The sequence below is a fragment of the Macaca nemestrina genome, chromosome 6, assembly GCF_043159975.1.
Source record: "Macaca nemestrina isolate mMacNem1 chromosome 6, mMacNem.hap1, whole genome shotgun sequence".
Lineage (NCBI taxonomy): Eukaryota > Metazoa > Chordata > Mammalia > Primates > Cercopithecidae > Macaca > Macaca nemestrina.
Window position 1 is genome coordinate 51,363,681 of NC_092130.1, and position 15,568 is coordinate 51,379,248.

The following is a 15,568-nucleotide window of genomic DNA, read 5'->3' on the forward strand; positions in this document are numbered from 1 at the left end:
CAAGGCAAGGATACCCTCTCTCACCACTCCTATTCAACATAGTGTTGGAAGTTCTGGCCAGGGCAATCAGGCAAGAGAAAGGAGTAAAGGTATTCAAATAGAAAAAAAGAAGTCAAATTGTCTCTGTTTGCAGATGACATGATTGTATATTTAGAAAACCCCACCATCTAGCTCAAAATCTCCTTAAGCTGATAAGTAACTTCAGCAGTCTCAGGACAAAAAATCAATGTGCAGAAATCACAAGCATTCCTATACACCAATAACAGACAAACCGCCAAATCATGAGTGAACTCCATTCACAATTGCTACAAATAGAATAAAATACCTAGGAACACAACTTACAAGGGATGTGAAGGACCTCTTCAAGGAGAACTACAAACCACTGCTCAAGGAAATAAGAGAGGACACCAAATAAATAGAAAGACATGACATGCTCATGGATAGGAAGACTCAATATCGTGAAAATGGCCATAATGCCCAAAGTAATTTATAGATTCAATGCCATCCCCATCAAGCTACCATTGACTTTCTTCACAGAATTGGAAAAATCTACTTTAAGTTTCATATGGAACCAAAAAAGAACCCACATAGCCAAGACAATCCTAAGCACAAAGAACAAAGCTGGAGGTATCATGCTACCTGACTTCAAACTATACTGAAAACACATTTTTAATCTAAATTATGTTATTGGATTATAGGACGGGACACATAAAATTAAAATATTTCAGAAAAATTTAGTCTTTTATTCAAAATTAGTAACTTTACATATTAGAAAGTACATTTTTAGTGATTGTCCAAACCGCTAGCCACCATTTATTATTTAAACCCTTTAATATTACAGCAAATATTTAGTTATGCACTGAATCTCCAAACAGGCAAAAAGAATAATCAACTAAAGTTTATATCAATTAAAAGAAAAAATCATTATGCAACTAAAAAAATTCTCTCTCATATTAAGGAAACATAGCACATGCCTAAATAATGTTAGCTCCTTTTCCCCATTTCATAGTAAAGAATCATACAGTCTCCTCTCACTCTTCCTAAGAAAGCATATGAAAGTTCTAGATATAAAAATCTTAAAGTTTTATCTCCCCTAACATTATTTGATCATAAAGTTCCCTGGTCAGTGGAACATAAGACTTTTTCAAGTTATCCATGAAGTAAAGTGGTTCAGAAATTTTCAGTGGATTAAATCCTTCTTCCACCAACCGATACTTCAATAGTTTGAATGTTCCTGTTGCTTCCATTTTTTCCTGTAAAGCAATTACCAGGATGAGTAGAATCATTTAGTAACTATAATATATTAATATAGAGTTAATACTATAGACCGTAATATTAAATTATAACATTTTATATCTAGTGATCTCTGTATTTTCTAATAATTTAACAATAGAAATAAAAAAATGTGTTCTAGAATATTAAAATATTTGATTTACCTGTAAACTTTACTCAAATATAAACTCATTCAGCATATAAGAATTATGAACATAATCATTAAACTGATTATAATTATGTCTAAAACACATAGGTTATCTCTTCAATTCAATGCCAATATAATATTATGTATAGAGAACGCTGTAAGATGCTGAAGAGATAAAAGCCACAAAAGACAGCGATTTCTACTACAAGTACACACAAATCTATTATAAAAAGCAGAATACTGTAAGAGCTAGATGGGGTACAGAATGTTCTAAAACATGGCTTAAATTTACCCAGAGGGGTTACTTCAATGCTGTAAAACTTGAGGTATCTCAGTGAATTTCCAAGGTCCTCACAGGATATCTTGTTTTCAAGAGAAACTCAGTGACATCTGTTAGTCACCACTCACAAACTACTAGCTGAAGGTTCACAGTTTCAGTAGTAATTTGTAATACATTCAATGATGTCATTATCTTTGCAAATTTGGGTTTTTGGTAGCTGCTGGGATAAAAAGCAAGTACAGCCAAAAATCATCGTGAAACATGAAATCAGACTGTCCCTGGCCAATCCAATCGAATTCCAAGGTCTGAAGAACTGTGCAGTGCCCAACTTACATCTCCTTAATAAGTGACTGCAGTTATTTGAAAATGAAATGAAAGCATTTATTTATTTATATGGATTATTTTTTCAGGTGGCTACTCATTTGTTAGACCTAAATACTTATTGTTTTTCCTTAACTAGTGAATAAACACATGTTTAGGTATTTGCTTTGACCCAAGAGTGCTATGAGACATTAAAGATGCCATGAGTCTAGAAAGTTTAAGAATCTCTGTTTCAAGGTGTTTAAAGGAGATAAGAGTGTATCTCTTTGTGGGAATCTCAGGTATGGATAAACGGTCTGTTTAAGTGAGATGACATGTAGAGACCCATACAACATTCTATGAGTAGCTTGGCCATTTTTATTTATCCTTTTGGACTATTTGAGTCAACTTCACTTTGAACCCCCTTCCCTGATCTCCCTTCCCTCCTCCATCTCCCCTGATCCAACAGTATAGATATGGCTATACAAGCACATATATCCTTTTACTCTTCTCTTAAAAATCAGCAGCTCACAGTATTTATACAATTTAGTTTTCTGCCATTTTTAAGCTTAATACTATACAAAGTATATTTTCCTGGGTCCTGTAATTTTCTTCAAAATAGAACTTAGAAAATTGTTTTATAAGGTCTCATTTAATTGTCATATTTTAATTAACTTTGCCCTTATTCATGAACTTTTAGAGAGTATCAAAATTTTTACTACTATAGTCTTTTGAGAAATGTATGCATATATAACATTTATACATCTTTGATTACTTCCTAAGATGTATTTTGACTAAGTCAAAATATATGCAAACTGTTAAGAGTGTGATCATATATTACCAAATTGTTTTCTAGAGAGGTTATAACAATTTGTGTTTCCATGAGTAGAAATAAAAGGACCAAGTTCATTTTATCCCAGCCACACTGAATATTATAACATTTCACTTTTTTTGTGACTTACTGGCAAAAAGAGTTCTATTTTTTAATTTGTGCTAAATAGATTTGTAATACAATACTTGTTTGACTCATTTTATCAGAAGTAACTTTTACTTTTGCATTCCTTTTATGAGATCATTTATTACTAACACTCATTTATTAAACAAATATTTGACTGCTGTCAGGCTTTATTTCTAACTATAGCAAATACTTGAATAAACATAACAGTCATAGTCCATGTTCTTTTTAGGTGTTTAAAGATCCTAAAATGCTTTCTAAATTTGTGCAAGGCTGATCTAATCTTCTAAAGTAGTCTTGTGCTAAAATATTTTTTCCATTTAATTAAAGTGAATTTTATGTTGCCCTGGAAAAAAATTCTTAAAATATTATTTGTCCTATCAACTTTCTACTCCATCAAAATATATTACTTATGGGGTGGGCTTAGGATGAGGAGGGACAAGAGGGAGATTGGTATGGTTGTAAAAGGACAACATGAGGGAAACTTGTGATTTTGAAATTGTTCATATCTTTACTGTGGTCATGAATGCATGAAGTTGCATGGGTGATAAAACTGTATAGAAAATATACACCCACAAATGAGTGTAAGTAAAGCAGGAGAATTTTTAATAAGATGGGTGGATTATGTTGACATCCTGGTTGTAACAGATCTGCAAAATGTTATCCTTGGGGGAAACCAGGTGAAGGATATACAAGTTCTCTCTTATTTCTTACAACTGCATGTGAATCTACAACTATCTCAAAAAATTTCATTGAAAATATATTACTTCTGCTTCATAGTTACTCACCTTTAGTGTTTCAGAGGGTTGTTGTTAAAATAATCTGAGACAATGTAAAAACTCAAAACAAAAAAGGCAAACGAAATATGTATTATGATAGTTCAGAGGATGTGTCCCATGGAATAAGCAGTGACTTGGCTGCAGTGATTGCTTGGCAAATACTATAAACCTGACTATGATACAGGCTACTGCTCCACTAGGGGTCTAATAGTGAAATAACAAATGTATTCAGAAAAAAAAAATATCTGTGTGGTTGGATGTTAAGAGATGATGAGTACTAATTTGGGGAAATTATATTTGATGCAAAATATTAAATAAACTAATGGTTGAATAAATAAGTAAAGTTACCCAGTAGTTAAGGATATTTGTTTTCTTTTTACTGTACTTCTACCAGTAACCTAACAAGAGATTAAGTCCTCATCCCAGAATAAATAAGCTCAGAATTTCTCACATGGGGAAGGTCCAGGTGACGGGGAATTTGGACAGAACAGCAATAAAAATTAAAAGCAGGATTGCCTAAAGCCAAATGCCTTTATGTTCTGCACACATCTTGCCATCTCTTTGATGTCTCCTTAATGGAACCTAATTCTAGGCACATAGCACCAAATGTTTTCACAAGATGTAAGTAAGATGTGGTTTTGGATTGCCACTGTCACTGGGACCATCATTTTGCTCTGAGGTCCTGACTGAAGAGGAAGAGAGCAATTCTATAATTAGGACAAAGACAGGTATGCCCTAGCATTTCACCATGCCCCCTTTATAATTAGGCTTCAAATATGGCGTCGATCTGCATCAACTCCACATGCCACGCCTCTCACATAACTCACATGTTATCTAAAAGATACAATATTATTTTGCAATTAAACTACCTCCTTGTTTCCTGGTTTTATATTTAATAGTAAACTGCGCCGCTAAAATTACCTGAATTCTTAAAAATCGTGGACACGCATAAGCTGGTAAAGATGTTACAACTTGTTCATAAACTTTTTCCAAATCTAAAGATTTATTTGGTTTTAAAATAATAGAAGCCATTCCTGCTCTTCCTTCATAACCTGAAAAAAAAAAGTTTCAAATAGAGCCATTTGTAAGTACCAAATAAGCTTTAAAAGATAATTCTGTACATGCTAATTGGCACACATGGAGACATTAAATCTATTTCAGTAATAATAAGACAACAGTAGCATAAACAAGTCTGTATCCTTCCCCGAACATATGATTTACCCCCTAGAAACATTTAAGGACAGGGAAGACCAGAGTCTATCTCTAATTGCCTATACTACAGAAATGAAATACATGGAATGGGCAACACTATAAATTACAATGAATTTGCATCCTACCACCACTAAAACAAATATTAAGAAAGAAAACATTTATTAAAAGGCAACTATATTCCAGCAGAAATATATATCCTAAGCTTTAATGTAAAATATGAAGGGCATATTTTATTTATTTATTTATTTATTTATTTATTTATTTATTTATTTATTGAGACGAAGTTTCGCTCTGTCCCCCAGGCTGGAGTGCAGTGGTGCGATCTTGGCTCACTGCAAGCTCTGCGTCCCGGGTTCATGCCATTCTCCTGCCTCAGCCTCCTGAGTATCTGGGACTACAGGCGCCTGCGACCATGCCCGGCTAATTTTTTGCATTTTTCGTAGAGACAAGGTTTCACCGTGTTAGCCAGGATGGTCTCAATCACCTGACCTCATGATCCGCCTGCCTCGGCCTCCCAAAGTGCTGGGATTACAGGCGTGAGCCCCCACCCCAGCTGAAGGGCATATTTTTAAGAAACTAGAAACTCGTATTTCCATAATTAATTCCACAAATCATTTAATGATTATCATGCCACCTGTGGATCTTTACAGGGGTCAGAATGTCCTGGCATCTTTCTCCAACACTCGGTGGCTATTTATTAAGTAGTCATTCCCTTCTTCTGCTCTCCCATCCAAACACTCACATCACTGATCTCCCCTGCACCTAAAAGCATTTGCTGAAAAATGGAGAATGGCTGTCTTATGACTTCAAATTGGTCACTTTTCTGTGACATTTTCAACATCATGAGACAATCCTCATATGCATAATTATAAGGATAATGAGTCCAAATTTAAAAGTAATTTTTATAAAGAGCCATCTTAACTAAAAGTGTTTTTAAACATTTAAAGTAGAACATGTTCTTGTTTAGTGGTATGTACAAACACTAGTCATAAAAAGAAAAATAATAGACTAATAAAAAGCTGTAACTGATTCCAAGCAGTGAGTCATTGATCAGAGTTTTCAAGCTTTGCTTAAAAATACACACAGGCATTAAAATTCAGTTGGTACCTTCCCCGTGAAGTAACCATGAACTTTGTTAGCTTGGTCAAGGGCATTACTTGCCAAGGCAGTAATAAAATATTTATCTTAATACACAAAAATTAAAATGTTGAATTAGCAAGACTATTGCAAAACTACAGAATAGTGGAAATTCTATTCTAAGAATCTTTCCCAAATCTGAAATATATTTATACCTGATATAGCCACACCATAGACGTTTGTTTCCTGTATGAAATCCAACATTCCAATAACATCAACAACCTCAGTGGTTGAGACATTTTCTCCTTTCCATCTAAATAAAAAAAATCAAATTCCAGTTAGTGCACCTATATTGGAAAAACTAGGTACCCAGTTTTAGTTTTAGTGTCTTGTATTTGGCTCTGTGCAAGCACCTACTGACCACCATAAGCTGAAAGGCATTTCTAAGAAAGCACTTTGTTGGTAATTCAACAAAATCAGCATTGGTCTTTTAGTTAAAATTACTTTATATCTCATTGTATAAATTACTTTCTATGTTCTATAATATACGTAAAAATAAAATAATTATAAGGATTATCATTACAAAAATATTATTTTGTAAAATAACAATGAAGTACAAAACATTCCTTTTCTCTGGTGATAAGAATTGAAAGTAAAGCTCTAGTTGCCTTTTAATCCACTGACCCACTTCAGTTTCTAGGTGTTAACCCCTTTGGCTCCTTTAATGCTCTTGAATGAATATTTTGTTTTAATTGAAATAACTTTATATAAAGTGAGCTTATAACACGGTACAAGAAGGCAAGGATGTAGAAAGTTACTTATTCAAGCATTCATTCAAGTCATTGGACTAGTAAAGCAAAATAATTTCATAGACCTAAACTAATCTTAGGGAATTAAAAAAGGAAAAGTATGAAAGGGGATTTTTGCTGTTTCAAAATTTTTACCATTAGGCCAAGAATTAGACTACAGTTGACCAAACCGGCTTTTTGTTTTAACCCTACCATTTATATTTTACCTCTGTCTGCCAGCTTTATTTCCTTAAAAAGAAGCTCACTGATTTGTTCTAAACTGATTCAATAAAATAATTATAAAATTTCACAACAAAATTTAACTTGTGGTTCAGTCTAGAAACAGATGGCCAATAAATTTTTTAATGAGAAGACATGGAGATAAAAGGGCTCTGTCTGCCTTGAAAGCTAAAGCATATGTGGTCTCTGATGTTTCTATAGAAGCATGGTTCACAATTACAGAACAAGCTGTGCATCCCATGATATTTCATACCTGAAAGTGTCTCCGGTACGGTCCCAAAAATAAAGGAAATTGTCCTGATCCTGGACTATCAAGTCTCCAGTGTTAAGGTAAACATCTCCCTTCTTAAAAACATCACAAAGCAATTTGTCTTTTGTGTGCTTGTAAGGCCCAGCATAGCCAAAGAAGGGATTTTTTGCATGCACTCGAGAAATGAGAAGTCCAGGTTCTCCTGCAAGAAAGAACGACATTTTTGCAGCCATTCGATTAAAACTATTGTTACACACATCATGCATGTATCTATATTATATCTGGCCAGCACAACCAATGCTGCTTATCTCAGCTTCCTCTGAACCTATTTCTGTATTTGACACCATTTACCCTTGGTGCCTATATCTAGCACATCCTTTCATAGATTACCACAAATACAAATTACTTTGGAGAAACTAATAAAAAGGAATTGAATGGAAAGAAAAGGCTCATTAGATTTCTTATACTTCCCAGGTGGATAGACCAGTGGCTACTTTTGTTTTGGATTATGTAGATGTTACCACAGATAATATTGACATTTGTTATATAAATAACAACAGTAGTAATAGTGTTAATAACATAACGATAGCATTTTCTTTATTGGGCATTTACCATGAGCCCTTTGCAAATGTCACCTTGCTTATTCTGCATGGAAATCCTTTGATATAATCCCTATTTTACCAGCAAGGAACTAGGACCCAAAGAGGTACAACAGCTGCTATGCTCAGAGAGATAAATGGAACTAGAACTCAAATTTAACTTTTTATGACTTTGTGTGGCAAGGTTTCTGTATAATACTATCTCTCATCCAATACACAAATACATTTTATTTATTATAACAAAATGGTTTATTCCTCTGGTATGCTATTCTGGAAATCTTTGATGGGAAAGAGATGAGCCATTGAAAAGATTTCCTATTCCATGATACTTACTAGTTTCAGTAATGTTTAGACACATTATCTGAAATAATTTTCCAATCAAACTTATTCAAATTAATTAAGATTTTTCTCAGCAATCTGTAAGGTAAAAGCTACTTTGAAGAGAAGGCAAAAGAAAAAAGGACAGCAGCAATCACTGCTCTGGAAGTCTTCAAGGCTATTGTCCACTTGCTATGCCTGCTATAAAGAAATGCAGTGTTCATGTGACTAGATGAAGTTGGAGTCCAGCAAACTATAATACAGAGTGATTTCTGTCTTTTAAGGCTCTTAAAAAAGTAAGTCTCACTCTGTGACCCAAGCTGGAGTGCAGTGGCATGATCATGGCCCACCACAGCCTTGTCTTACCAGACTCAGCCGATCCTCCCACCTCAACTTCCGAAGTAGAGGGGGTTCCGGGTGCATGCCACCAGGCCCAACTAATTTTGAAATTTTTTTGGAAACACAAGGTCTCACCAGGTTGCCCAGCTGATCTAGAACTCTTGGGCTTAAGCAATTCTCCCACCTCAGGCTCCAAAAGTATTGGGATTACTGGCATGAGCCACCACACCCAGTCAATAGTCTTTACTCGACTCCCATTTCTCCCACTCCTGGTCATTCTGGCTTTCAAGGGCACATAGGTCACTGGCCAAAGCAAATCTTCTCTGCTCCAGCAGCGTCTGATAGCATCATCATCATCGTCATCGTCATCATTCCCAACACCATCATATCATCATCATCACCATCATTATCATCACCACTATTATACCTATTGAGCACTTTTTGGGTAACGGTCACTATTCTGAGTGTTTTACATATGTAATCCATTTAATTCTCATCACAAACCTACAAGAAAGGCCCTGATAATATCTTCTTCTTCTTTTTTTTTTTTTTTTTTGAGACAAGAGTCTCGCTCTGTCGCCCAGGCTGGAGTGCAGTGGCATGATCTGGGCTCACTGCAAGCTCTACCTCCCTGGTTCACGCCATTCTCCTGCCTCAGCCTCCCGAGTAGCTGGGACTACAGGCACCCACCACCATACCCGGCTAATTTTTTGTATTTTTTTAGTAGAGACGGGGTTTCACCATGTTAGTCAGGATGGTCTCGATCTCCTGACCTAGTGATCCACCCACCTCGGCCTCCCAAAGTGCTGGGATTACAGGCGTGAGCCACCGCACCCGGCCAATATCTTCATTTTAAGGTGAAAAAACTGAGGCATAAAAAAAGGAATTTGCCCAATGTCATACAGCTGTCAAATGCAGGAATCGGAGTGTGTGTGTGTGTGTATATATATATGTGTGTATGTGTGTGCGCACGTGTGTGTGTGTGTGTGTGTGTGTGTGTGTATATCCATCCAGGAACATCCGACTCCAAAGCCTCACCTCTGTGATATATTCTGTCAGTCTACATTCCCTATATTTCAGAATTTTTCAAGACTCTCACATCTCCCTTAAAATGTATGTTCTTTGGTTTCTTTTATTCGTTTTCAGGATACAGGTGACAGTTTCTTTTCTGACAAACTAATTGTTGCAAATGTTTAAATAGGTCACAGTGTATTTACATCTTTCTTGTTGGGCATAATTTACATTGTGAAGACAAAATGCCTTAATGGAAAAAATACTGAGTAGCTCATAATGAGAATCCAAAATAGAAAAACAGATATTTGGGGTCAACCAGCTTTTTAAGAAAACCTGAGGGTGCATAAGCACAGTTCTGGGATTCGTTTTAATATCAGATATTATTGTAATTGTAAGAAATAGACCAGTAGAAAAGAGTGCTTAAGTTCTTTGCACTTTCCTCAGAAATTCCATGGCCAGTGTCTATAGAATAGAATTGGAGAAACATTTGATAAAAGCCAGTAGGCTTGAAATTCAGAGATTCGGGAGATTTGTTTTTTAATAGACAAAGTTTGCATTTTTTTTTTCATCTTTCAGCTACCAGAAAATAAAAACAGGTTTGCCACCTTATCTTCACATTTGAAGTAAAGATTTAGGAAGTCACTTCTGAAATGTAGTTTCAACATATTTTAAGGCAATAAAAATTAATTTTGGCCTGATTTATTCATACTGGATCTCTAAACAATTCTAAGTGCACATCTCTACATTTTATTTTCTAATGTGATTATATGCAGCAGCAAGTTAATTGAGGTACTTGCTTTCATGAAAATTTCTAACCTAAAATTGTAAGAAAGTCTACCTCGGTAGAGAATGGAGGGGAGTGAGAAGGAGAAGCTGAGGAGAGGAAAGTAACAAGCCACATACCAGGTCCCCCAGGAATATACATACATCCCATTTAATTGTCCTCACTGAATAGATATTGTCACTTCTACTTTACATATGAAGAAAATAAGACTTAGACAGGTTAAGTAATCTGTCCAAAGTTGCACCATTTCTAAGTGTCAGAGACCATGTTTAAATCCAAGTTGGCCTGACTTTACACTATATCTAGAATGATGAAATAATTCACTAATTTAGATATTGGACATTTGCCACTGTTCATACTACAAGTTGTAGATTAAGAATAGCATGAGCCAAATAGTTACCACTTTTTTATTTTAATAATTTACTATCTGAATGATCCCTCTGGGGCTCTTAACATCTAAGTAAAATTGTTCCACCTGCATTAAAATTCCAAAGTTAAATTACACAGTGGACCTCGTCATCCACTCCTTTTGAAATTCACTAATAATCACAGAGGGCCCTCCATATCTGTGATTCCACATCTGCGAATTCAACCAACCTTGGATAGAAAATATTTGGGGAAAAAAGGTAAAATAATACAACAATAAAAATAATACAAATAAAAAATACCATATGACCCTGTTTATGTAGCGTTTACATTGTATTGGGTATTATAAGCAACCTGTTTAAAGTATACAGGAGGATGTGCATACCTCATAGGCAAATACTGTATCATTTTATATAAGGAACAAGCATCCATGAATTTTGGTGTCTACCCAGGGTCCTAGAACCAATCCCCCGCGGATACCAAGGGATATCTGTATATGGTAGATCAGAAACTTTGCTTGAGAAGATGTCTTCAAATAGAAGTCTTACCTTTTTTCACATGAATGCACCAACCCTGTTCATTTCTCATGGGTTCATCTTTCTGAAAGTCATACTTTATTAAGTCAAAAGTGGAAAGAAGCTGCAAAACAAAAAAAAAAATCAAATAGAAACAAGCATTTAGTTACTTGTGCAATGACATCTACTATAGTAGTCTATGCTAATTGAAATACATGTTGGAATATGGATTTATTAAAACAACTTCTACTGAAGACAAATTAAATATTTAAAACTCAAAACTAAAGGTATTAGTAAACAGCAGTCATTTACTGGCGTTTACTTTCATTTCTTTTGTGGTACACTTTACTCAGCAAAACACTACTAATTTTAATCAAGATACTGAAACAATCCAGGCATTCAATGAATAGTCTGTTAACTGCCCGTAAAAGGACCATTTTCCGCAGCCATTTATTTAAAGTAGCCCTGGAAGTGAAAAGTTTTCATAGAACTAAAATGTAAGCTACATTAATGTAAGAATGGCATTGTTTATTTTTTCCTCACAGTATCTAAACAAACAAACAAACAAAAAAGCCAAAACATATATCAAATGCCTAAAAAGTATGTTTACTTGACAGCCACTTTGTCCTTTTCCTGTAAACCTTTCCCCTGAGCCTTTCACTTTAATGCTCCTAAACTAACATTTAGTGCTTCTCCACACTCTTTGGTATGAGATGATAAATTGATTAGAAAACACCCATCACATCAGGAACCAAAAATTGGATGTCTCCCCTCATCCCCAAATGTTTTCAGTTACTCTGCTCCTACCATGTCCATATTATCATGTCATGCAGGCTCATTTGTCCACTAAATTCCCACCCTGGGAGAGAACTGCAGACTGGTTTAGTCCAATCTCCTCCTATATGTATATATTTTTTGAGACAGTGTCTCACTCTTGTCACCCAGGCTGCAGTGCAGTGAGGAGATCTCGTCTCACTGCAACCTCTGCCTCCCAGGCTCAAGCAATCCTACCACCTTAGCCCCCCCCCATGCAGCTGGGCTTACAGGCATGAGCCACTTCACCCGGCCCTCTCATTTTTATTCTATAAGAAAACTGAGGTTCTACTCAGCAATTAAGCAAGCTCAGTTAGAAAATGGTAAACTAACATGAATGTAATAAAATGAAGTGAAATAAAATAATAATAAAGAAAGATGAATGGGGGGAAAGCAGGAGAAGAGAAATGAACAAATATAGAACAAATATAGAACAAAGATGAATGGGGGAAAAGCAGGAGAAAATGAACAAATATAGAACAAATAAGTGGGAAAAGATAAGATGATTGAGATAGATGCAATAGTATTATTTATCATCAAAGATTAAATGCAAATACCTCTGGTTCTTAGCATTAGTAAAATAAGCATGTAACTTGAATCACAACGCATTATTTGAATTAAAATATAAATGAGAGCAATGAACATTCATTGGGCACTAACTATATGCGGGGCACTGTTTAATGTAATCATCAAAACATCCTCTAAGGTAGAAATTAATATTATCCTATTTTAGAATTAGAGCCAATGACCAATGAAAGAGGCAACAAGGCAAATATATTGTTATTCTAGATATAAAGACTGTTTATTAAAATATGAACTTGTATCTTGTTGGTCTTTGTCTATAATTGGGATAACAGGATATTGGCCACTTGCCTAATGGCTAGTAGAAAGAAAGAGTCCAGAAATTCCGGAACTGCCTTTATCATCTTGGCCAAACAAGAACAGACCCCTGTCCATTACTTATTCTTTTTTCTCCTATTTTAACATGTTTTGCTTTTTGGAAAATTTGCCCAGTGACTTGTGATGTCAGCTTTAGTGTTATTTCTTTTAGATTAATTGGGCAACCATGTATGTGGGTGAGATTCATTCCACAGCAAATTACAGTGTGTCTGTTATCAGAAAAAGGGGACTTGATGGTCAGAAATTGAATAATTTTATAATTCAAATAAAATTAAATATATCACAGCATTTTCTAGCAGTACCCTGGAGCAGAGGATTAATGCTCAGCTAGAAATATTTCTATTCTCCTTCCTGCCTTCAGGAGGTCCTCACGATATTACAAAAATCATGTATAATGGCTGCATTATAATACAAATTCAAAAAATAGATGCCACACCTTAAAATCCCCCAAATGTACATGTTTATGTATGTGTGTATGTGTACATGTCTGGAGCACAGCTGCAGGGGGTCCCATTCATAGCAGAACTGTGCAATGAACACACACCTATGTAGCTGTACGCATTGGCCCTGGGAGGTTTTATCCATACCTACCTATCTTTGCAGATTCAGATTTGTAAATTTATGAGTTGGAAAAGGAACACAAAGTTAATTTCCTTCGTTAATACACGAGGAAACTCTGAACCGAGAGAAAAGTAACTTGTTAAAGTCACAAAGTGAAATAACGGTAGAGTCGGGAATAGAGTTATCAGTCCCTGTGTAGTAAAGAATTTAACCTTGTCCCCAAAAAAGATCCCAGCTTCTGGGAGGTGACCTCTAAGTCCTTGGAATATCATTCTTAATAGGAGTGCATTTTTTTGTCTAAGACCTCTGGGCAACTAGATGGCAACAGTATGATTTAGAATGGGGTCTCTGAGGCACATGAACAATGTGAGGTAGGCTGGGGGCTTTGCATCACCCAGCTTGACCTCCTAAGGGGCAGAGATGGAGGCAAGCCATGTGAGCAGTCAACCTGAATTACACAACCAAGCCCCCAGAAAGACTGGACATCAAGGCTCCCATGAGCTTTCCCAGTTGGCACTAGTTTGTGCATATTTTTACACAATTCCAGGAAAGTAATGCTGTTCTGACTCCACAACACAGCGTATCTGGAAGCTTCACCCTTGGTACCCTCCTGGATTCTGCCTTACATATGACATCCCTGGGATGATTATAATCTAGATCCTTTAGATGTGATAAGCTGAGTTTTGTGAGTCCTTTTAGCAAATTATCAAACCTGAGTGGTCTTCAGGGACTCCTGAAATTATAACTGATGTCAGAAATGAGTGGTCTTGTGGGGACTGTTCTCTTATTTTGAAGTTGTCTAACTTTTCTCATCCCTAAAAGATGCCTACTTTTAAGGCAATAAAACAGCTTATGAAAATGGTTAAAGAAATGAGCCATTTTATTAATCTCATATATTATTTTTAAATTTAGGTTTAGATGGTATTTAAATTTTAAATCCCATTGTATCTATGGATTTGCCAATATGACAGGAGAATTACCATTTCTTCCTTTCCTCCCTCCCAACTCCCATTTTTGTTAGTGTTATAATTATTTTTACATTGTCAAGTTTTATTCCATGTAAAAACAATTCAGAGTGGTTCTATCTTCTATATGAGAATTGACTCAATGTTCACCATCAGGCATTTTAACTGAAGGTCATTCTTTCATTTCTAAGTTACGGTTTATCTTCAAGTTGGTCATTATTTTTCAGTCAGTGAATTTTACAAAGAAATATTGCATTCCTATAAATATGAGGGTATTATAGATTCTGATTTCTTAAAACTTTGAGAAAACATCCTAGAAAAATTCTTAGGTGAAGTCAACTCTTTCCTTGTTTCCTAACCTTGAGTGTTTTATTTTGAGAATGCCTGAGATATTTCCCACCCTCACCTGTGCTACACTTTGCTCATCCTTTGCTTTTCCTACCTCAAAATCTCCTTAAGGTTCTTTTTGTTTCATAATTTCACCAGGATATATTTTTATTATAAGTATTCTGCCCCATATAGTGTACTCTTTTGCTAAAGATTCAAGTTTGTACCTTAAGGAAATGTTCTTCTACTACGGTAGAAATAATTATTTTTTTCTTTGATCTGTTCTTTTCTGCAGGAACACCAATTAAGGATGTATCAGATCATTGTCTATGTTTTCAAAATCCTTTTTCTTCATTTTTAAATTATCATTTGCTTGCTCTTTTTACTGTGTTTGTGGGACTCCTTAATTCCGCTCATCTTTCTCCCTAACAACATGTACATTCCTTTTGATTTTAAGTTCTTTTATGTGATGCTCATTTGTGTAATATTTACATTTTTTCCTCTATTTTTTTCTTTGAGCTGAGCATGCTTACTTTTTAGTTCATTTTGTTGATTTATGTTTGTCCTTGATCCTTTTTCTTTTCTGCGCTCTTATTTTTAAACAGAATATTATTGCAATTTTTCAAGCCTGTGAGAAATTGTTTCTCTAAACATTTCCTGGTCGTTTTGGGAAACTTACTATTTTGATGTGCATTCATTTTTTTTCCAGCTGCCTTTTATTTTTGATTCATTTTCTGTTTTTTTTTCTGAGCTTTATTTCATGTAT

At 35.2% G+C, this 15,568-nt stretch overlaps 1 protein-coding gene across 1 annotated transcript in view; it reads right to left on the reverse strand.

Moving 5' to 3' along the window:
- Positions 1-708: 708 nt before the first annotated feature.
- Positions 709-15,568, reverse strand: part of LOC105467217 (solute carrier family 27 member 6) — a 61,825-nt gene continuing 46,965 nt past the window's right edge. The window contains exons 6-10 of the mRNA XM_011716703.2: positions 11,270-11,360; positions 7,305-7,503; positions 6,239-6,336; positions 4,656-4,786; positions 709-1,253 (exon numbers count right to left, since the gene is read on the reverse strand). Of these exons, the coding sequence (XP_011715005.2) occupies positions 1,077-1,253; positions 4,656-4,786; positions 6,239-6,336; positions 7,305-7,503; positions 11,270-11,360 (696 nt within the window). The 3' untranslated portion in view covers positions 709-1,076. The remainder of the gene's footprint in view (positions 1,254-4,655; positions 4,787-6,238; positions 6,337-7,304; positions 7,504-11,269; positions 11,361-15,568) is intronic.